This window comes from Engystomops pustulosus, chromosome 7 (genome assembly GCF_040894005.1).
Source record: "Engystomops pustulosus chromosome 7, aEngPut4.maternal, whole genome shotgun sequence".
Classification (NCBI taxonomy): domain Eukaryota; kingdom Metazoa; phylum Chordata; class Amphibia; order Anura; family Leptodactylidae; genus Engystomops; species Engystomops pustulosus.
Window position 1 is genome coordinate 116942933 of NC_092417.1, and position 25061 is coordinate 116967993.

Genomic DNA, 25061 nt, shown 5'->3' on the forward strand with positions numbered 1-25061 from the left:
ATCCTTCACATAAGGCAACTTTAGCTTTTAACAAAATAAAGAGTGCAATAGTCTGACACCAAAATTTCAGTTTGATATTCTGATCATATTACACCACAATATAAACTGCATACTCACAATTAGAAATCTGAATTTCCAGCTCGCTGAAAGCTGATATTTGCACAGAATTGCTATGCGGAGCTCTTATGAAATTAGGAACCGTGTAATTAAGAATGCTAATTGGGTAAAACAGTTGGCCATTAAGACTATAATCAGGACACTGGTTTATAGTATTTACCAAGTTGAAAATAGAAGCAGTGACAGGATTTCACTGGCTTTCCACCAGCAGAAAACCCACTATTTCAATTGGTTTCTTGGTTTCCATAAAGAAAATGTTCTCAGTAATAAAAGGTGACATAACTTAAAGGGGACAAGCAATATAACCACAAACCCACACTATCCCAGGTAGAGTGAAATATCCTTTATAGCTTTCTTTCCTTGACATAAAAATCATTTATCTATGAAAAAAACCTCCTTCATATCATCTCTGTCACACAGTGCTAGTTAAGTGACCAGAAATGAAGTGACACTCGTGACCCTATTAACCTGGACTCTATAGCGACTGGAATCATGCTTCTGATGTCATATTAAAGATGAGAAACCTTTACTATAAAAATCAAGAAGTTATCCATGCTGTAGGAGAAGAGATACTGGCAACTAAAGATACAGTTGGGAAAACGAGCTACATATACAGGTCCAATTCCCAACTATGGGGGGGATTTATCAGAAGTGTCAGGGAGCAGCACTGTTCTAGTTGCCCATACCAACCAATGTTACATTTTAATTTCATAAACAGCTGTGGAAAAATGAAAACTGAGCTCTGATTGGCTAATATAAATATGTGTGTATTGTATGTGAAACTAAATATCTATTTAAAAAAGTCAATGGGCCTGACCACATACCAAATACATGGTGCATAGAAAAAGAAATAATGGTCTTGTAAGAGCCATGATTGCAAGAACATGGATGTCTAGTGAGGGGAAAGAAGGGCTGTATGTGGAAAGCTGCTTCCAGTTGAGTGAATACAGCAGAGCGCCTAATCTCCTAAGAGAATCGCTAACACAGGGCTCACTCATACGGATTAACACCAAATAAGAAGAGTAACATGTGAGGTGAACAGAGACACTTTTTGCTTTGTGACCAATCGACGCCTCCTCCCTGTATTGGGCTGATGCACAGATGATTTACCCTGACTTGATCTAATTCTAAAAAGGTACCTGCTGTACAGATGTCAACTGAAAAACAAATAGGCATTAACAGACCCTGGGGAAGCATTACTGTGCGGAGGAAGCAAAGCCGTCGGACGGTGTCCAAAATAACAGGAAATGCATTACTTTTAGCAACAAACAAAACCTGAACATGTTCTTGTGTAGCACACGTGGTTTTAGTAGGCAATGTGTAATGTAGACACTACAAAACACATAGAGCCACAACTTTACTTATGTGAACCGTAGGAAGTCTAGAAGGTCTATGGTTGGCAAAATTTGCCCATTAACAGTAGATAAAATTGTCACTATAAGTTAATAAAAGCAAAAGTGAGAAAACTCAAACAAGGTGCAGATTTATTTCCAATTTTGAGTGAATTTTATGTGGACAGGAATAATTTTCCTATTGTATTTGTCAATGTAAAAAAGCTTACCTGAAGCTCTGTCTGGAAGAAGAACTTCTGGGGGCATTGGGAGCAGTCATAGATTTTATCCTCTTGCCCGTGTACTGCAAATATGTGTTGTTGGAGTTTATTAGCCTGTACAAAAACTAGAGATGAAAAGAAAAGTTAGATATTCATTCATAATATACGATTTTACAATATACTGTATGTTGACTATGTACTAAATCTAGACACAGCAAAATAATAGGTATGGCCCAGATACAGGGGACGAAAAATGGAGGGTTAAAGTGCTAAAATATAACTTTTATTTGGAAAAACCATAAAAATCTAACACTGAAGTGTAAAAGTTAATGTATATGTACACACAGCAAGAACCAAAAGGTTAATGATTGGTTACTTAGCGGAAATGTATGTCAGTAATGACAAAAAGAGCATAGACGTCAATCAATGCAGAATATAAGACTGTCGTCTCCTACCATGACTCAGGCGTCTTCAGCTCAATAGGGTGGGTAGCAGGGGCACTAGGACTATTCTGTCCCTAAAAAACCCTTTTAACTCCAGCCCTCACAAGGGCAGTCCACATGTGTCTCTGTCACAAAAACTGTCGCATGCCCCCTGTCAGCGCCACCTTCCCGACGCGTTTCGTCACTTGATGTCTCAGAGGGAATAAAGTAGCTGCTCATCTCCTGTCCTGGTGGTGGACTCGGAGATTCAGTGTGCAGGTTGGCAAGTGTTAGCTAACACTTGCCAACCTGCACACTGAATCTCCGAGTCCACCACCAGGACAGGAGATGAGCAGCTACTTTAGAAGTATTGCACACAATATGCTTCACCATTACTGCATCCTACTTTATGCCCTATGAACGCCAATCCAGGTGAAAGGACGGCGATTCTCAGCATTTATTCCCTCTGAGGAGTCAAGTGACGAAACGCGTCGGGAAGGTGGCGCAGACAGGGGGCATGCAACAGTTTTTGTGACAGGGACAGATGTGGACTGCCCTTGTGAGGGCTGGAGTTAAAAGGGTTTTTTAGGGACAGAATAGTCCTAGTGTCCCTGCTACCCATCCTATCGAGCTGAAGACGATAATGAAGAGCTGAAGTCATGGTAGGAGACGACTGTCTTATATTCTGCATTGATTGGCGTCTATGCTCTTTTTGTCATTACTAACATACATTTCCGCTAAGTAACCAATCATTAACCTTTTGGTTCTTGCTGTGTGTACATATACATTAACTTTTACACTTCAGTGTTAGATTTTTATGTTTTTTTCAAATAAAAGTTATATTTTAGCACTTTAACCCTCCATTTTTTGTCCCCTATATAAGCTGTGTTTATGTACTAAACCTGTTCATGTGCGGTAACATTTTTAATGTGTTCATGTGCTATAACATAATTGGTAAAAGGAGTCATTGGGGGTCATTTATTTATTTATTTTTTTTGGTGTATTGCAAATTTTGCACCTTTTTGGGGACTTTTTGAACTGTGCACTGAAGTCTGCTGGACATTAGTTTATCGTCAGTAAGACACATTTATCTTCTATTCCAGATGTGCTTAATTACGCAAATGACATTTATTCAAATTGTCTAAAATTGGCAACATTTTTCAGGCACAAACCATGCGTAAAGAAAACGTAGAAAATAAAAGTAGTGACTTTTTTTGCAACATTTTTATTACAAATGTCTCAGAAATGTCGCACAGAGATCTGAAAAAATTCCCATTGAACACAAGGAAAAAGTGAGATTGACAAATTGCCAAAGTAGAATACGTAAAGAAGACAAGCCAAAAACAAGCAAAAACAAACAGAGATAAAATAAATGACCCCCAATGGTGACACTGACTAATAGTATAATTTAGGCATGACATCAACTTTATTATTACCTTTTAAAAAAAGAAAAAATTAAGCAACCTTACAATAAACAAAAACATTTTCGGGCAACCCCTGAAAATCTAAGACCCAACTTTGTCAATGACTGGCTGAAGAGTCAGTATTCATGGCATATCCTGTGTATTGAATGTGGACCAGGAAGCAGAAGACATTGGAGACCCAGTAAACCTCAGAATAGGAATAGCAGGTTATCTAACGGGGAGCATACTGCTTCTATTAAAGGGGTTTGCCCATGAAAATTCTCAAATTTTAATTTAATCGTGATGTTTACACAATAAAGATCATTCTTAACCCCTTATTTTACCATTTTACTTAAATTTTATTGCTGTTTTAGCTCCCATCAGGCAGTGATGGTCAGTGTAATATTCCAAAGTGTGGGCGGGGACTCTCTCACCAGACACTTCATTATCCCTCCCTGTGCTATGAGATGCTGTGTGCTGACAATGTGCTTAGATTATCGATGTACAAGTTTATCTACACTTTTATTTAGCATCTGAACATTCTTCTTGTATCTGACACACAGAAAAGGAGAGATCAGAGGTGATGAGATCCATGAGATGGATAAACACAATGACATACTCTAGCTCTGCTACATCTGAATTATAACACACACTGAGTGCCTCCCACCAGATAAATATATTATCTTGCCTGTAGCTTGTAGAGTAAGTCTGTGCACCCTGCTGTTTGCTGGCAGGAAGTGTCTGTGTGTGAGCTAATCTTGTAATGGACGGGGAGGGGGCAGAGAGCACACTGCATCGTACAGACAGGAGAAGCTATTCATGAGAAGACTCTGCCCTTCCCGACCATAAAAGACAGAAGATTTACAGTCGGATCCCAGGGCAACCAAAATTTTATACAACAGGACTGATAGAGACAGGGTGGAATTACATCTGTGAAATGCTGTATTTTTGTTAATAACCGTGAATTAGAGAATGTGTTATTTTGTTATTCTGAGTATATTTAAATCTTTTCTTCGTAGGAATACCACTTTAACTATGACTTATTTTGTCTTTTTAATGCATTTAAAGGGATAACTGATTTCTCTGCTAGGCCCTCTCTTTCACACTCAACAGTCCACAAGATAGATAGACAGATAGATAGCTTTTTACAGCGTTGGTTTTAATCATACTTTAGCTAATAAAGTTTCCCCTGGTAAGAAAATCAACAGGAAAACCTATCATATGCCTCATCTTTCCTGTAACTTGCATGGGGATGTGAATCATTACTTTGCAAATTAAAACAAAAGGATGTAAATAGACCGACAGCCGCCTGTAGTCAATCATGCATTTCACAGCTATTTCTTCATTAAGTTCTGCAGGCAACCTCCCACACATGACGTACCAGAACGTGGAGTTTCACCTGTAAACATATTTAGTTGTACTGTGTGTAATTTCTCACGCTGTACCCTCTTCCCATGATCTGAATGTTACAGATAAGATGAACGCTGCAGTTATATATATCATAAAAGAATTAAGAACAGATACGGGTTGGAGTTTGGTAAAACCATCTTTTCACACCATATTGCTGAAGACTCACTGGAAGTGCCATGATTTTCATGGATTCTTGATTATGTAATATATAGTTATTAATAGCTTTGCTTGGAATGGATTCAAATATTAAATGGGTGTTCCAATTTCAGCAAATACATGTTATTGTTTGTGTAATGAAAAGTTCTATAGAAAGCTGCTATATTTACTTCCAGTGGAGGAAAATCTGACCATGGTCACACAGGTGCACGGCTCATTAGTATCACACAGCTCTGATTACTCTCTATGACAGTGATGGCTAACCTATGGCACTGGTGCCAGAGGTGGCACTCAGAGCCCTTTCTGTGGGCACTCAGGCCATCACCAGAGATGACTACAGGCATCTTCCTGCAGTCCCACACAGCCCAGGACTTGCTGTGCACAGAGCTATATTAAAGTGACAGCTCAACCTGGGACTATTTTCTGCTTTATTGGTGTCCTCAGAGTGCTGGTATCAATGAAAACTGTGACAGAGAAGGGAGTATAAATCACAAATTAAATATTTGTGTTGGCACTTTGCGATAAATAAGCGGGTCTTTGTTGTAGTTTGGGCACTCGGTCTTTAAAAGGTTTGCCATCACTGCTCTATGATACTAACGAGCTGTGCACCTGTATGACCATGGTCAGATTTCCCTCCACTGGAAGTAAATATAGCAGCTTTCTATAGAATGACAAAAGCAGAGATCTAGAAAACCACAAGGAATTGATACAAAAAGCATTTTGGAAAATTGTATAATTTTTCATCATACAAACAATAACATTAATTTGCCAAAATGGGAACACCCCTTTAACCTTAGAAAATGGTTTCCACATTAACAAGGTAGCATTATATACAGCTCATTCCCAATGCTTTAAAGATGATGCATTTTAACCAACCCAGGGAATGGCTTTTTCATGATGATATTTCTTTGAGTAATTTACAACACCTATGTAGCGAGTTTCTAAGATTTTAATAGTGATGACCTATCCTATGTTCAAAACATTGAACCACTCTAACAGCAGTTCCAAATCAGCATGTCAATGCATTGCTTAGATGTTTCATCAACATCTAGCCTTTACATGTTTAGGCAACATTGCGTTTAAGAAACCTGATGGAAAAGCAATGTTACCTCAGCATGTGATCATGGCCGAAGCCCTTGGATTGCGTCTCAACACGCAATCAAAACACATGTGAATGTGGCCTTATGTGGCCCGTGTGAACATGCTCTAAAGCACCATTTTCACCGCATTCCATCCAAGTTACCACAGCTGACCACCAACTGCAAGTTGAAAGGTAGATTACTCTGCTGGCTACCATTAAAAACATTAAGTCTAGCGAATTAAAGGAAATCTACCATCAAAGTCGAGCATGAAAAACTAGGGACACTTACTCAGAGATACATGCACTGTATCTGTGGTAATCTTGTATTTGTTATCCATGGCCTCCTTTCTTCTAAAATTAACTTTTAAAATTATGCTAATGAGTCTGAGGGTCTCTGGTGGGTTTTCAAAAGCTCCTCAGTGCTGCAGCACCGCAGGCTTATACAATGTCTCCCCTCCCCTTGCTCTCTCCCTCCTCCTTCTGTCTGTGTAATCTAGCAGCAGCAGGAGGTGCACGGGGAGGGGAGACCTGTTCTGCTCATTGTAACAGCCTGTGAACAGACATTACCAAGGGGCTCTGGAAACCCCCTAGAGCCCAAAGTTGATTTTAGAAGGAAGAAGACCACGGATAAAAAAAATTATATAAGACGATTGCCAAAGTAACAGTGCCTGGATCTATGGGTAAGCAATTCACATATTGACTAAAATATCTAAAGCATTTAAGAATTCACTTCTCAACCTTACAAGGTTCTTTTTGTCTTTATGCATGTTTCTGATTTTTCATTGACAATGGAGTCTGTATAATATCAAACAGAGGACCCTCAAGAGAGATTTCTGGGCTTCAACTTTCCTGGGAAATCTAGTCTCTATTGTAATGACTCTCCTATGATATCATCTGCAGTAAAAGTAGGCCAAAAAGCAAGTACAAATATATAGTCCAGAAAGGAGAAAAATCAACAAAACCCAAATTTTCTGGAACGTAAGTGGAAAAAGAGTTGTGCCAGAATCAAATCAGCATCCCCGTAGCATTTGGACACTCGTGATAAAGCGAGCAGTCAGATACAGTGCTCTGATGCTTTTTGTATTGCCAATTATCAATAAAGACATCAAATGGAAGCAATGAAATCCCGAGCTCTGCTTTTAACCCTTACCTGTAAAACAAACAGGGCATTTGAAGGTTCCTCCCATTCCTTCAAAGCTGTGTTCAATCAGGTGACACAGGAGCTTCGCTGGAGAGTCAAACATCTGGTTGCACAGCTTGCACTCGTGATTGATTCCTTCCTCTGCAAGGTTCAAATGATACACACTTGTTAGTGACACAGCAGATTAGTATCTGAAATGCAGCACTACGCTCCAAAGCGCAAATAGTCAGCACTACTTCAGAATCTGTAGTCAAACACCAGGACTTATTAGAATGAAAGTTCATCAGACATTCCATTCATTGTCTGCACAGAAGCCTTAGCTATGTCCTGACTATGCTAGGAACAGTACTGAGCATTACCTCTAGCCAAGCACAGAACATCTTTGTTTTACAGTCTAGGGACCTTCCATGATTTTCTGCATATCGCAGATCTGACACAAAGGCAATGATACACCCTGTGAATGCTGCAGGCTGCTTTTGCACACAATTTACTTTCTTGCTAAGATACATTAGTCAAGCAACGTCGAGCGACAAATCATATACACATGTGTGTGTACATATACATACATATACACACACACTATATATACTATATATACACATACATATGTATACACATACATACATATACATATATATACATATATTACATATACACACACATACACAAATATAGTTCTATTTGTGCTTCTTCTATTGTTGATGACCAGTGAGGTCAAATGAGGTCAAAGGACATTACATCATACACATGATTTTGTTACAAGAAATTAACTATTGCAGATGCACTATTTTTTTTACTTTACAATATTAAAGTAATGAACAGTAAAACTTTTTATATGTATAAATAATAATGATATTAAGTATATCTAAAATCTAATTATTTTATATTAAAATATAATTATTATTTAAAAAAAATTATTTGACACACACACACACACACACACATTATATATACACACACATAGTATTTACTATATATGGTGTGTTTTATGTTGTTATTTATCTTTTATTATTTCTTTTTATTATTTCTTATCGCCAGCTACTATGGCCATTGATCAGCACAGCGGGTTGGCATTGTATTACATCCCAGTCATGACAAGACAATTTGATTTTCAAATGATCTGCAGAATACCAAAGACTTCCCCCTTAACCCTGGGGATCCATATAACGCTGATACAATTCCATTTTATTTTTATCAGAGAAAAAAAAAAGACCAATTTTTCATGGAATGTTTACAATAGAACACACATTTGCAGAATACTCATTTTAGGCAGACACAGATTTTCACTTTTAGACATTGAAAGCATTGTGTAGAAGAAAAAAAAAAATCAAACACTTATGTGGACACACATCTCACAAAGGAGGCCTTGTGAATAATGTATGAACACATAGGTGCATATGACATCTTAACACAGCCCTTGTTCTCTTCATGTGACAAGCCAGTGTCAGAGATAATGTGATGTCTGCTTCTCGGCACAAGGCTTCATCCTATGTGTCTATATATTTGTTTTACACTGAATTCGAGAATTATAGGCAAAAGAAGCCGTATATATTAAAATATATAATTAGAATAAACAACCCGATGCAAAGGAGCTTTGATATAGTAACATTTTTAGAGCATTAAAATGAAGAAACAAAAACATTTAAAAGACGAAATTGTATTTCAGAACTCAACACAAGTTGTAACTAATATACAGACGAAATCTATACATTTTCTTGGGTAACATTTTGTATATCGACTATTTAACATCAATAACAAAAAAAGTGACTATTCCAAATTCTGTTTAACCCTTTTCCTTTATAAATCCGTACAAGTTAAATGTGATCCATTAGCCTTGAGTGATGCAAATACGATTATCTTACCAAAAAAAAAAAATGAATAGCAGAGTAATAAGCATTCATTTTCCACTTCACTACTCAAAAAAATAATAGGATGTGCTCTTGTTTAAAACAAGCAGGCCTGCTGGATTCTGTCAGGCTGAAACTATGTCAGGCCAAAAGAGGCACAGAGAGAGCTTTGTGCACAAGTATCATGGGGAGATGATAGTATCCTGTAATGTTCTCACTACCTACTTTTGTCTGCAAAAGCATTTGATCCTTGACAGACAACTACTTATTTCCATAAGGGTCTGGAAGGGAGGGGGCACAGATACAAATCAGAGCCGATTATGTGAAATCTGAAGGTGAAACCTGGGCGGTGCCTGGAGATGTCAAAGGCAGGAATTTGTATAATTTTTTTTTTGGCACATAATTTAGAGCCTGTTAGAAAGGCATTGACCTCTCCACACTGACTACACAATACTCATTCTTCAAACATATTCGACTGCCGTGTACGCCATACAATACCTTTAGTCCAATCACTTAGTTGCATATATACTTAATTATGGAGAATATAAAATTTCAGTAGCACAGTGAAAGAAAACTAAAAACGATGGGTAAATTCTGCAAATGCATTCCAAGATTAGGACAAAAATATCAAGGAATAAACTAAAAATTCTAATTTCTGAGGCAAGCAAACCTGCGACAAGGCATTCAACAATTCTTACAATTTTACGGCTGTGTCAATTACAGCAGCCTCCTGGTGGGCATGCAATGTAATTAATAATAAGTATTTAGCTGATGCATCAATTGCTCTTCTAATTGTGCCAAACTACAGCTTGCTAATGGCTGTAAATGTAGAAATGAGCAAGCACATATATGCTCTGAAGGATTGTCACTGGTGCGCCCCTGTCATTAGGCTGTAACTTGAGATCCTGTATGAATTCTCCATAGCATTTTATTTATATTCTTTACATTAACAGATCTCCTTGCAGCACATTTCCATGTGGGCTAATGGAGGCAACCACAAGCTCAGAGAAATGTCGATGGATCATTAACTAGCTATGGTTACATATGGTGTATGGACAATACAAACAATGAAATGGCACCAGACAAAAAATGTTTCATTCTAAATCTAATTTCCTAAACACAGAAGACTGAAGAATAGGACAAATAAACTCTCTGTAAAAGAAGAGCTCAAGCAAACAAGAGGACAAGATAAAGAAAGTATCATTAGCGAATGACCCTGGTTGTATCTGGTCTCAGGACCCCAGTATAGAAAACCTTACCACTGAGATACGGGGTGTTTACACTTGTACATGGGTCGGTTGAACCCCTCCCACTCCCATACCCAAGGGTCATCGCACTGTATCCTGAGATACAAGACAATGTTTGACAATTGACATCAAAACAGTAATCATCAGTATGGAGAAAAATGATAAGGTGACATATTAATGCTGTAAACTTCCAGTTATCCAGTGTTTGTATTTAGAAAGTATACAGAAGTCAACCAAAGACCTTAAGGTTTTATGTACAGAGGTCATTTAAGACATTACAATATGGCATTTATAGTGCATTTTTGTTGCTATACTGTGTTTGGAAAACCTTCCTCTCCCTGTTTATTTCTGTATCACCAAATCCTTTGCCTGCCCTATATTTCTGTTCCTACCTACTTTCTAATTAATCCATGAGGAAAACACTGAGCTCCCTTTATTCATTTCCCGTGAGGTTGTGCTCCGATGTGTGTCAGGCAAAAACGGGACTATCCACTAGCTCCTGGGGGCTCGGAAGGCACAAATGAGGTCTCCGAGTCCTACCTTGACACAGAGGGGACAGAGACGCTTATCAAAACAGCTCTCTGACAATGAGGCACACTGAGGTTCTCAAAGGCTTGGGATTGATGGTACGGACAGTGAGTTTATCACCTAGGGAGCCTTCCAAAAGTCTCCAGGGTTTGCATTAGGTCAGTTGCTATGGAAACACTGAAAGAACTCAACCTTGTAACTGACCCCTCTCTGTTTTTTTCATGCATGGGCCACTGGGGGCCACAGCTAGAATTCAGGCGAAAAAAATAATCTGATCGTATTTTGGAAAAAAAAAATACAGGGTGTTACAGGGCGAGACTGGACAAAGCAGGGCTAATTCTAACTATATGGTGAGGATAATCACAAAGCTACCTCTCTAGGGGTGCACATAAAACCAGAGGTTCAACCTTCTATACTGTAACTGCAGTTGGTTACAAATTAACTTCTGTGAAGAGCAACTTGTACAGAAATATCTAAGATGTAGACATTGACAGCAACGGCAGAACAGTAAAACCATCATGATTTGCAATTGCAGCCGGACGCTATTTTAAACAGGTGATGACGTGACATAAAACATTTTGGGAATGTTTGTACAATGAGAAAATCTCTCAGCATACATGCTTACTACTGATCACAAGAGCAGAAATCAACATACAACTCATCATTCCATATATTCCTCATTTCCTCAATAAATAAGAAATCTTTATATAACACCATCATATTCCACAGCTATCATACAGATAACATCTATATGTTATATTGTACTATAACAACTGTTTTGGAGTGTTCTAGAATCCAGCGCTTTCTTGTCGGTTTATATAGACAGATTAAAATATAACTGCCATAAAATAAGAAGCATTAACATAGAAGTTTGGTGACAGAATAAACTGATGAAAAAAAAAAAAAAATACAGTTGGAAAGTAAAAAATCCATTTGTACAAAATGTCACCTATTCAGACACATGGACAAAATGATGTTGCCCAAGTTAGCAAGTATAAAAACCAGGAGTTGTTTCTACTGAAATCCTGTGGAGTTTGTTTCTTTGCCTCGGCACACCATCAATGACATCCTCCTCCTTGGCTGTTTTTGTCAGTGCTACGTTTGGTCTGACAACAGATAATTGTCAGCGTCTCTTGCTCTGTGCATCTGGAGACTTGCTAGTGGAGATATTTTCTGGAGGTTTGGCTGGATTTGACAGGATCAGAGCCTCCTTTTGAGTTTTGGAACAGTAGGTGGCAGGATCTCACTGATCCTCTGTGACAAGCACTCGTTTTGTTGTGCCAGTTACGCAATTCGACAGTGATGCCCTTTTTAAAGCCACCATTAGCCACAAAAATAGCAACCCGTTCATTTCCCTTAGGGGCCCAGGTGCAAAGAATGAGGACGATACTAGTGCGGTTCATACATGGCCATTCAAGGACAAAACAATAGATGCTAGCACTGTACATAAACAAAGAGATTTATTTTTTGCAGGCTAAATATATGTACTGCACCAGGGTGTCCCTTGATAAAATGCAGTTTCCTGCTTGGATAGTGAATCATATATGAAATGCCGAGAAATGAAAAAATGCAGGATGTGTGCTTTGTACTCCTTAGGGACAGCAAGGTCTATAAGCAACTGGTCAGCACAGAGTGCTGCGTTTTAATATAATTTCGGCTGCAGCTGCCGACCCTTCACTAGGTGGATAATTTTGATGTTAAAAGTAATAAAAGTTTATAAAAAATACACATTACCATTATACTGCAAGTAGTCATACAAAGCAGTGCACATCAGAGAGGTGAATTACCCACGACCACTGAAATTTTGGTTGGTCATCATGCCATGAGCCAGTAAGGGGTATTCACTGTCCCCAATCACAAATACTGATTATGCTGGCATTTGACCAAAATTAGCAGAAAAAGAGACAGGTAGCAGCACTGAACTAGTCATGGTTGAGACCACATAATGCTTGATCTAGAGACCTTTACATTGGTTGTCTACAGTGGAAGGTAAGACCATCCCCTCTATGAAGAGTATATTTCTTTACAGTAGCAGGAGCTGGGGAAAAAAAAAACCTTTCAAATCTATACAACTAATACCCACTTTAAGTGCCAGCAATGAACAAGATTCTACTTGATATACTGGGTACGGTGCAAACTGTGTTGAGATAAAATATTTCCAACAGAATTGTGGATTGCTATGTCTAGAGGGCCTTCCTGTACTCCGTATGACATGTTCCATCACCATTTGCATTAAGAGTCTACTCCCCACTAAATATGTTGCTTCAATGAAAGGCTATCTATGTAAGATGGGACCATGGGGAGCAACATACAGTGGAACATGGATTGTGCCTGGTTTAGCGTAGTAAAAAACCTTTGCAACAGATAAACTGAATTACAATTTGATCAAAGCCCTATAGCAGAACATAGCAATGCAATCTGAATAGACACACGGTAGCTTCCCCTGTTAGTAATGCACATAGGAACATTACTAATGAATCATCAGCCCTATGAAACAAACATTTAATACAGTATGGAAGATTCCAGCTTTCTAGATGTAGTAATCTGACCACCACCTCCTAGGGGTAGTTATCAACAAAAGGGGTAAACACCTGTCCTATAGATATCAAAATAACATTGTGTCAGACATCAAAAAGAATACAAAAAGCTCCAAGATATCCTGTTGTTATTGGTGGTGTTAATTTAGCGCTGAAGTGTACATAAGGGGATGTTTGTAATCAGCTCTCCAATAAACTCACAAATTACTCAAGTATTTTATAAGCTTGTTAAGGAGAAATCACTCCCTCAGCTGGTATATACTAAGTGATGAGGCATTGCAGACCTCAAATCAGAAAAAGGGGTTGTTCTATTTATTGTACTGAATAATACCTAGTGTCTCTTTAATTCCTTTCCAGGGGGGAATAACATAGCATTTGGTTTGTTGACATCCAAAGTGCTGTCAGAGTTCGATTTTACCTTTTATATTAAAATGGGCATTGGCGTCTGTGAGGGCAGAAAGGCCGTTCTACGCCTAAACTCAATCCGAGATGAAGAAACCTCCTGTCGTTATGCTGCCTGGTGAGGCATCTGTGGGAGCAAATCCAATTGAGCTCATTTGCATAATGATGAAGCTTTTGGAATTGTGTTCAGTCTCATACAGACAGGAGAAAATAAAAATGCCCTTTCAGCAACTCGGCACAAGGCATTGCTTCGACTTTGAAAATGTTCGGAAGAGATATAAATCAGAGAAAATGAAAATTGAGCCATTTGCAGATAAAAGACACAAGCTATCATGACCCCCAGATATTATATCAAAAATAAATAACCTTCATTTTGGATAATAATTCCTTTATTTATATAGCGCACACAGATTCCACAGTGCTGTACAGAGCTTTCCAAATCAGTCCCCGCCCCCAAAATCTAAAAACAACCTACCAGTATGTTGTGGAGTGTGGGAGGACCCGGAGGAAACCCACACAAACACGGAGAGAACATACATGTTGACTTGAACCCTGGGCCCCATGCTGCTAGGCTGTAATGCTAACCACTAAGCCACCGTGTTGTAACTTTCTTTACCAATATAAACACTGAGCTATATCCATGTGATATGCAATGACAAAAAGGGGCATGGGGGATATCTCCAGATATGTTAGGCAGTGTTTATGCCAATAGTGTGTACAGATTTAGCCCTCATGCACTCCAGTTTTCTAACCATTGTTTTGCTAGCTCATGTCTCCATGTATTTCTATGGGCACATCTGTGTGCTGTACGTATTTGTATAGCAGTTGATAGGTTACAATCATGTGATGCACCAAGGGTTTGGGATAGGCAACTTACATCATTTAGGTGCCCTTTTTTTTACGGATTTGCAAAAAATGGGTGGCATGTGAACAGAATTTATGGACATACAGCTCTTGTGGACATACAGAAACTTTACAAATTCTGAAAACAAATTGACCACAAAAACAGACAAGAGTTTTAGTCTGTAGGCAGAGGGGAAAAAAACCTGAGCAGGTAGTCTAAGAGTGATGCCACACATGGTGTCTTTGGTCCGTTTTTAAGCATTCGTTTTCAGTCAGTTTTTAAAATGCATCCGTTTTTGTCCTTTTACAATGTGTTTGGCTGCTTCCAACCTGTTAATCTATGAAGATAATTGGGAAAAACTGACAGAAAGGTCAAAAACGCATGCGCTTTTTTAAACTGACTGAAACCCCATGCTTAAAAACAGACCAAAAATGCCATGTGTGGCATCACCCTAAGGCCACATTCCCAAGTGGAGACTGATTACCTGTTTAAGTAATATTGTGCATCGCATTTAGCAAACTCAGTGTTAATTCAAAAGATGATTGCAGGAGGAACCTGTGTGTTCCATTTCAAAACGTGACCCAAACAGCACAGTCCCTACTTGGAAAGGCCGCCTTAGAGTTGCCTCTTGATCACAAGACGCATACACTGCCCCATGCATGATCCAACTGCCAGAGACCCAAAATATAGAGCAGACGCTGCTCATGCTAATTTTTGTTTTTCAGCCAATCATTTTCAATATTCATCAGAGTGAGATAGGTGCTCACCCACGGATGATATATGGGATGTAAACAAACTATGGGTAAAAAACATGAAGCTAGTCGAACTTTGGCCCGATTTCTTTTCTGCCTGTAATCTGTATGTTCAAGGATCTTCTATAAGACACAGGTCTTACATTTGTAATAGGGGCAGGGTGCAGTCACAACCAGGACCGAGAGGCTTAGGGTGGCCCATAAGGTGTCACTTTCTCATATGAAAAGACTAGTACTATGAACGATACATTATTTGGGGTCCCAGCACAAACTTTGCACTGGGACCCATCAGTTTCAATTTACACCACTGGTCAGGCAGGGGTTTTATATTTTAGATGGAATAAATGAGGTGGTCCGAGTAATTTTCTTCTTCTAAAAAATAGTTACCTGAAAGAATGCAGATACTGAAACTGAAGACCCTTTCCTGTTGTCTGGATCCTCTGACCTGATTAGAACAAAAAACGATTGGTGCTTGTCTGCATCAGTCTTCATCATGGAGGAATGATTGCTGAAGCTCATTTCATGCCAAGTTATCACCAGCACATTTACACAGGACAATTGTTAGGAATAAGCGTTCCTACAGTTGTTGGTTTCTGAAAATTGTCCTATGTAATAAGACCTTAAATCAATTTTCTAAGAATACACAATGATGGACTATGCTTTGGATAAATGTAAGCATAGGGTTTATCAGAATTCAAGGACATATATAGTTACATTAGCAGTGTTATTCAAAAATATGCTATTAAATGCATAAAACACAGACGTGGCAGGTGTAGAAATAACTATTGTATCTGAACTAATTTCTTTAGTCTAGTCCAACCATTGTCTACTACAGTCAGTAATGAATGAGATCAGTTTGCTATATATAGGTTACATGCTTAATAACCTATTTTTATTTTGCCACCACCTTATATTTGGCCTTCATTTGTAGTCATTTCGTGGAGAAAAGCTCCAAAATGTAGGGAAAATGGAAATGCATTACAGATGACAAGGTGATGCACAGCCTTTACTTTGCAAGCATTTCCGTGCACCTTTAATGTCCGCTCTTGTCAGCGCTTACAGCTCCTTCCTGCATAAAGATAGTATTCCATCACTTTTTTTTACCACTAGGATTAATGCTATAAAATGTCAGTTCCTACAGTGAAATTTATCAACATTATGATATACCATAGAATCTGCCACCACAGACAAATGCGCTACATTAAAAATTTGTCTAGGGTTCCCTGGAGACGCTGGCCTCTGCCATGCCTATAACAGTTTATGTATTTATGCTATTAAATGGAACAGGGTAATAATTATGACATCCTATGCAAGTAAACAACAGAACCAAATGTATTTCAATGTGATTGATCAAAGGACTAATATTGTTTCTGGTCTACAAGTTGTGAATTATGGAATTTTTTTTCTTTTTGAAGAGGGGGTAGGAGGGGAAAAAATCTAAGCAAATAAGAGTTAGCAGCAGGAAGCTAATAATGTGTCTCCAGCTGTTCTAGTTAACCTGCAAATGTGGCCATCTGCACCTCAGGAGAACGAGGGAAGGAGAGCGGAAGGGAGGGAGAGCTAGAAATCCAGTGCAGATATCACTCTTTACAGGCAGAACATGCAGGCCCATTCTATGACCTTGCTTCTCGAACATTCCAAGACAAACATTTCCAATATGACTTTCATGAAGAAAACCACATCACATGTGACTACATTGTTATTGTAAGTACTGCTGGGTAACAAACAAGGTCATAGATGTAACATGGATGCAGAGGTCTATGGTGTATACACACTTCAATAGTAGTAGTAACAATCCCAACCGGTGGATGATCAGCAAAAACATTGGTTGCAAAATTTGCTCATATAATCTTAATGTCTTATCATTGTAGTGTGCACCATGAGTAAAGGGGGCTGTCTGGATGTTCCAAAACCCGTTCCTCCCCTGAGCATGGGAAGCATGTGGTATTGCAACAAAGCTCCATTCATTTCTATACAACTGACCTTCAATACCAGCATAAACTATGGCCAGGTGTGGCGTGGTTTTTAGAATAAAGCAGCCATGTTTTTCAACCTATGGACAAGCCCTTTAACTTGTAGATTTCTGAACAATATCAGGCAGAATAAGAATGAAATTCTTGGATAGAATGTACTGGGCGACAACTGAGAACCTACATAACTACTGTTGTCATTACATTTCTACCATCAGATGATATAACACTAAATGCAACCTATTGGGGCTTATTTACTAAGGGTACCGTGGCCGCATTTCCGTAGGGTTTTCCGTCATTTTCAGAGAACTCGCAGCTGGGACAGGGATTTAGAAAGGGATTGTGTCACACGCGATCGGATTTTGGCGCATCGGAGCCAGCCTTCATGCCCCAGAAATGAGGGGGACGGACAGAGTGCGGGATTTAACTTAAAAATTGTGTCACTAGCCATGCACTTGCATACATACCCTCTCTCTCACCCTCTCTGTAGGGTGTGTAAACATGGATACTGCATAGGCACCATCAATAGCCTTTCCCATGTCCATGGGATTTTAATTTCTTTAACTATTGACACAAGGCTGATGCTGGTTATAGAAACTGACCTCTCAATCAATAAAAAGGATCAAACAAAACCTGAACATTGATAGAATGTGGACTAGTTTAGGAGATGGTGGTAATGATTTTTTGCATACCTCTCAATACGTAAATCTCCATTCAAATGTACCATTAAGCCCCATCTGAGAAAGCAAACTTTGGGACCTAGCTGAAAGCCCCCTTTTTTTTTTTTTAAATCCAGAACAGTTGGCAGCCATGTTCTCACACATTTACTAAGCTCTTATAAAGAAGAACAGACCATTCTAAAATTATTTTTACAAGCATCAAAATTTGCCGTATTATGATATAACACTTAATTCATACAAATGTATATTTCTCTTCACAAAAATGGTCGTAGTGGTAGCAACAGTGTTATCTAAATCGCAACCACTGGACAGTAAAGATTAATCTGCACCCTAGAGGTGGGAAAAAAATAGCACAATATCATCCCATTATCTTTCAGTTTACTGATTTGCTACTTCAGTCAGTAGGAACCTAAAGCATTAAAGGGGTATTCACATTTAATTTAAATAATCTGCTATGTATAGATTTTTTGCAATTGGACATTTAAAAAAAAAAATTACCTGTGTGAAGATAATTTCCCATGAAACAAGTATTTGTCCATTAGAAAAAAAAGATGGTTGTCCACTTTCAGTAAATAATTGATATGGTTTGTGTAAGGAAAAGTTATACAAATTTCCAATATACTTTCAGTATTAATTCCTCACAATTTTCTAGATCTCTGCTTGCTGTTCTACTATAGAAAGCGTCTATGTTTACCCCAGTGAATAGAAATTTGTGCCTGGTCTTATGATGGACATGCATGTGCCTCTTATTATCACAGAGTGTAATCAGAGCCTTGTGATACTAATGGTGTGCGCCTGCGTGTCCATCACATGATCGTGGACACATTTCTATCCACTGGAAGTAAACATAGAAGCTGTCTTTAGAAGGACAGCCAGCAAATTGCTGAAAGTGGACTACCCCTTTAAGGTCATGTTTTCAGATCTGATGAGAGAGGATGCCATCTGTGTATAATGCTGTGTAATATGTCGGTCTTATGTAAATAAATGGGGCCGTGTTACATTATACCATCAATAAACAGATCACATTGCTTCAGATGCTAAGTAATAAAAGTTCTTTGAGCATGAGCTCCACAGTAAAGTTAGAAGGAGAATAAATGGAAGGTTTACTGTCCTCCTCTACTCTGTATATTATCTCCTCCAAATGCCTTCCTGTGCCTTATCTCCAGGCTGTCTCTGTGCAGACGGCCATAACCCTTGGGCTTGTTATTTACTGCATTGCAGATTTATCCACTGAAGTTTTTTTTTCCCTCTTCTCCAACCTTCATTTTTATTCGTTTAACACTGTACACAAAAGTCAGCAATCATACTATATATAGAGAGAGGAAAAGGTGGTTATTGAAAAAGATTTGTTCTATCTTCTGACAGTCCCTTGGGGCATAAAAACAGAACAAACTCACAGTAACAGTCACAGTGCTGAATCCAGCTCCCTTCACTGTCTACAGGCTTGTGTTAGATATCTGCTATTAGGAGGACAGTGACTGTGCTTGAAACCAAACCCATTTTATGATGTGGAAACACAACCAGCCATACATCCATCAGTTTTCCTTCATCCACTGTCTTCTTTATAGTGCCCATTATTGGTAATAAATAGCCATTTACACATACACACACTAGATTGCAAGGGTGGGGAATATTGTTTAGCCATATGTTTATCAAGGATGATGCAGAATTATTCCAAATAACTATAGGGCAGCTTATGCTGCACAAGATTCATAGGAGTCTGATGCTGGAAGATACATCTGGTGTAGTATTAGACTTAGTCTTGCTGTACTCTGCACCTCATATTAACTTATTTTACTCAAGATAACTGGGAAAAATTGCTGGTCCATGGCGCATGGATGTCTTGATGTGGAGCCACACTCCCTTTTCATACAAGTCCTGATTTTATATTAGTCATAACAGTGCATTAAAACCATCTACAACCCTTCATAAAACATTTTTTTTGTGCAAATGACAACATAATTCTGACGTAAACAGATTACTAAATCTGGCCCAAACCTGTGCCTGTAGAATGTTAGATCAAGTTTGTAGCATTGTGTGTCTTCTGCAGTAGGTTCCAAAGCCGATGCATCTTTCCCCCATCTTCTAAGTAAGCTCTACCAGCTATAGCCCTTTGAAACTTATCACTGACTGCACCACATACATATTATGATGTTTTAAGGTTGGCATCAACAAGAAAATAAAATGTTTATTACCCAATTAGAATGATGGTTAATGGGTTTATCTGTGGTCCAGAGAAATGCATATTTTCTAAATACAGGTGTAAACGTTGAACATTCAAACATTGCTTTAACTGCTTATACATTTCTACGAGGATACATGCAACAGCATTCAAAAAAGTAGATGATGAAAAATGAATAAGAATATTGTGTCAAAAATTTAAGATATTAAAGGGAAGCTGTCAGTGTTTTCACCTAATGTCAGCTTCCCACAGAGGTCGATAGAGAGAGAGAGCAAGCGCGAGAATAAAGAAAGAAAAAAGAAAGAAAAAAAGAAACAAACAAACAATACAAAACTCTCATACCTAGCAAAAATGTACAATGTACACATCTACTGAAGTCCAAGCCTTTTAAAGGTTTCCAGATCAAGTTTTAAGGTTTGGCTGTGTTGCTTATACTGGCATATGCATGTCAAATTTCCTGTTATCCAAGCCAGTATGGCATGCTCACATTACGCCAGGAGGCCTGGCAAAGCCTTTTTAAATGTCTCGCAATGCCGTCTGAGCGAGTGGCAAGTCCTGTTTTTTCCAAAGGAAATGTAGCAATTAACCAGTTTGCGGGCACAATGTGTGGAAAGTGATCCAATGCTGATCACAAACTTGTAATAAAACTTTATAATTAAAATATTAGGACTAATGAAAGAATATAATGAAAGACTCAACTGTAATAACATAATGGAGATTCAGGAACATGGAAAAGAAAATGAAAGTAATTAAATCGAATTCTGCTATATACCGTACTTATTCTTCATCTTCTTGTGCAATAAAGACTCCATGAACACTTTAGACTGAGAATACACCGATCAAGAAACAACGCAGTTTAGCAGCATCAAAACCGCAGATATAAAACTTGGCAACTTATAGCAGCAGCATAATTGGGGTTAAACCTCTCCCATCCACATACTGCGTAAAAAACTTGCAGTGCAAAATGGCTGGGCTGCAGATTTAGAATCCGAAACATGTCAAATCATTTCTGTAGTGGATATAACAGAGCAGTCTAGGTTTCTCAGGCATTAGCCTATAATTCTCACTAAAACTTACAATAATTCTCACTACAATCAGGGACAGAGCACACAGAAAAATCTTACATGTGTTTGCTGTCAAAATAAACTACAGCATGTACATGAATATTTAAATTTTAAAACTTTAGTTTAACTTTAAGGCGTGCTGAGTGCTCACCAGGAGGGGGGGACCTGGTGATGTCACTGTATATTTACGGACAGTGACATCACTGGGAAACACCCTGTACATCTCCAACTGCTGCCAATGTACACTGCTCACCTCACATTCAGGGATCCCTGGGCAACTTTGTGCCATAAGTCTGTCAAACATTGTAAGGACACGTCGGGGTGGATTCAGACTTGTCCTGACAATGTATAGCAAATAATGTGATGTGAACCCAGCCTTAAAGGGGTATTTCCACGAAGACACAGTACCATGTTTGGCGCACACAAAACACAACCTACATCAGCATAGAAGACCTCATATTGGGGGAGATGTATCACACTGTCTACGCCATTAAACTAGACCAACTAATAGTAGTAAGTGCAAAGTATGACCGGATTGTACTGTACCAGATTTATCATTCAGCATCACACACAATGGTAAATCTGGCACAGCAGAGAACGGCCTACTTATTCTTTGCATTGGTTTAAAGACCCACACATTGCTACATCTCCCCCACTGACTTTCATGGACATATGTGGACAGCTGCTGAATTCAGCATCCACAAGATCTGAGCAACTTGGAGACATTAAAGAGATTAGCAGCTTTACCGTATTGTTAGGACTATAAGGCGCCCTAGATTATAAGGAGCAAAATCAATAGATGCCTGCTAACAAAGGCGCACCTGATTATAACGATGAATGACCAGCAGGTGGCAGACCTGTGCACAGTTCAAGGCAGCTGTTGTCTGTATGTATGGTTCATATATAAGGCGCACCTTTGAGTTCTGAGAAAATCAAAGGATTTTTTGTGCGCCTTATAGTCGCACGGTACTTAAATTGTTTTGGTAATAAGCTAGTGCAATGATATTAGGTCATTTACTTTCTTGAAAGATAGTCAATACCCTTGGTCCAGGAATGCCCAATACTTCATCAGCAGCCATTCTAGTATATTTTCTTCAAAAAATAGTCATGTGATCCATAATGTCAATGACCCAACTGTATGCTCTACCTTCCAAGACCTAATGATTGTATTCAGTATCATTCTGGTCCCTTCCCTGCACTGTGCTAATAGGCTAAGAGAAGGAGAGAAGTGAATTTATAAACTGATGCACAGGGCACCTCAGGTCTACAGTACAGGGGAGTGGCAGTAAAGAGACTGAAAACTATCATAAGGTCCTGAAAGGTAGACCATGCTGATTGGTCAAAGATGTTTAGGATCACGTGATCCCCATCTCCTACTATTTTACGTGACCAACCCCTACTATTCTACTGATGGCAGTCATTAAAAAAACGGATACCCTGTGGATACAGATAGAAAATGAAATAAAAAGCAGACTTGTAATGTTTGTTATCCTATAGTCTGACAAAGTGTCCGGAAACGTGTTGCTTGTTCTTAATAATACATTTTTGTTATTTTAATGGAATATACAATTAAAAAGTGGATGATTCTTAAATCATCCAAGTGTAGTTCCTAAGGCACCATGCAATGTCTGAATTAAATCATCAAACCCAATCAGGGAAACATGTCCTATGACAGGTGGGGGGCACTGTTAAAGATTTTGCATTGAGTTCCAGGAGTTGGAGGTTACAACTCTTCCTTGGCGTTATCTTGCCATCCATTATGACTAATTCCATCTTCTGCTCCAGCTGGCATATTTTTCAGTGCTAAACATATGGATATGTGTGACACTCACACCTCCCCCAAGCCATACCTTTTCTTCCTATAGAGAAATGCATCCTATAAAGTAGGACTTTTGTTAAAAGGATATATAGTTTAGCAGTGTTATAAGTGTGGCCTTGCCTCAGGGGCATATGGTGACAGTTAAGGGGGAGAAGAAGAAAAATATCACAGTTGGTATCCGATTTAGATGCCATCACAAAGTAGTAATGACATGCAGGTGTGACTGCTCACTGGGTACACTTTCAAGACTGCAAGAATAGCAGGGTCACAGCAGGTGCCAGAATACAAGAGAAGAGGTAAAAACGGGAAAAAAAATGTATATATAGAAAATATTGTGTTTCAACCAAGTATGGGAAGCAGAAAGCTATGTATGCAGCTAGAACAGAGCTTCCAATACTTGAAGTGATAATAGAAAAAATGGAAGAGGAATAACCTTTAGATTTTTTTTTACTTTTAAAAAGGCACACCAGTAATATTCTGTAATAACTGGTTTGACATTTGTCTAAACATATATATATATATATACACACTCACTGGCCACTTTATTAGGTACACCATGCTAGTAACGGGTTGGACTCCCTTTTGCCTTCAGAACTGCCTCAATTCTTCGTGGCATAGATTCAACAAGGTGCTGGAAGCATTCCTCAGAGATTTTGGTCCATATTGACATGATGGCATCACACAGTTGCCGCACATCGGCTGCACATCCATGATGCGAATCTCCCGTTCCACCACATCCCAAAGATGCTCTATTGGATTTAGATCTGGTGACTGTGGAGGCCATTTGAGTACAGTGAACTGATTGTCATGTTCAAGAAACCAGTCTGAGATGATTCCAGCTTTATGACATGGCACATTATCCTGCTGAAAGTAGCCATCAGATGTTGGGTACATTGTGGTCATAAAGGGATGGACATGGTCAGCAACAATACTCAGGTAGGCTGTGGCGTTGCAACGATGCTCAATTGGTACCAAGGGGCCCAAAGTGTGCCAAGAAAAATATTCCCCACACCATGACACCACCACCAGCCTGAACCGTTGATACAAGGCAGGATGGATCCATGCTTTCATGTTGTTGACGCCAAATTCTGACCCACAATCCGAATATCGCAGCAGAAATCGAGACTCATCAGACCAGGCAACGTTTTTCCAGTCTTCTACTGTCCAATTTTGATGAGCTTGTGCCATTTGTAGCCTCAGTTTCCTGTTCTTAGCTGAAAGGAGTGGCACCTGGTGTGGTCTTCTGCTGCTGTAGCCCATCTGCCTCAAAGTTCAACATACTGTGCGTTCAGAGATGCTCTTCTGCCTACCTTGGTTGTAACGGGTGGCGATTTGAGTCACTGTTGCCTTTCTATCAGCTCGAACCAGTCTGCCCATTCTCCTCTGACCTCTGGCATCAACAAGGCATTTCCGCCCACAGAACTGCCGCTCACTGGATGTTTTTTCATTTTCAGACCATTCTCTGTAAGCCCTAGAGATGGTTGTGTGCGTGAAAATCCCAGTAGATCAGCAGTTTCTGAAATACTCAGACCAGCCCTTCTGGCACCAACAACCATGCCACGTTCAAAGGCACTCAAATCACCTTTCTTCCCCATACTGATGCTCGGATTGAACTGCAGGAGATTGTCTTGACCATGTCTACATGCCTAAATGCACTGAGTTGCCGCCATGTGATTGGCTGATTAGAAATTAAGTGTTAACGAGCAGTTGGACAGGTATACCTAATAAAGTGGCCGGTGAGTGTATGTTACCATAAGACTGGTTGACCATAGTCCATCCACCAAGATCTGCCAGTAAACATTCACACTTGTCAAGGTATTTATCAATAGCCGGCACCTCATCCACCAGCTCTTTAACTTACACAGGTTGCTCCAGATATACTAAAGGGCTGCGCCATCTTAGTATGT

The 25061-nt window shown here is 39.1% G+C and overlaps 1 protein-coding gene across 3 annotated transcripts in view; it reads right to left on the bottom strand.

The window, feature by feature from the left end:
* The window catches only part of ZNF423 (zinc finger protein 423), a 163247-nt gene that overhangs the window by 11951 nt on the left and 126235 nt on the right, over window positions 1-25061 (bottom strand). For all 3 annotated transcript variants that reach the window (XM_072117661.1, XM_072117664.1, XM_072117663.1), the window contains 2 exons: window positions 7292-7423; window positions 1679-1794 (listed from right to left, as the gene is read on the bottom strand). In XM_072117661.1, coding sequence (XP_071973762.1) covers window positions 1679-1794; window positions 7292-7423 — 248 coding nt within the window. The remainder of the gene's footprint in view (window positions 1-1678; window positions 1795-7291; window positions 7424-25061) is intronic.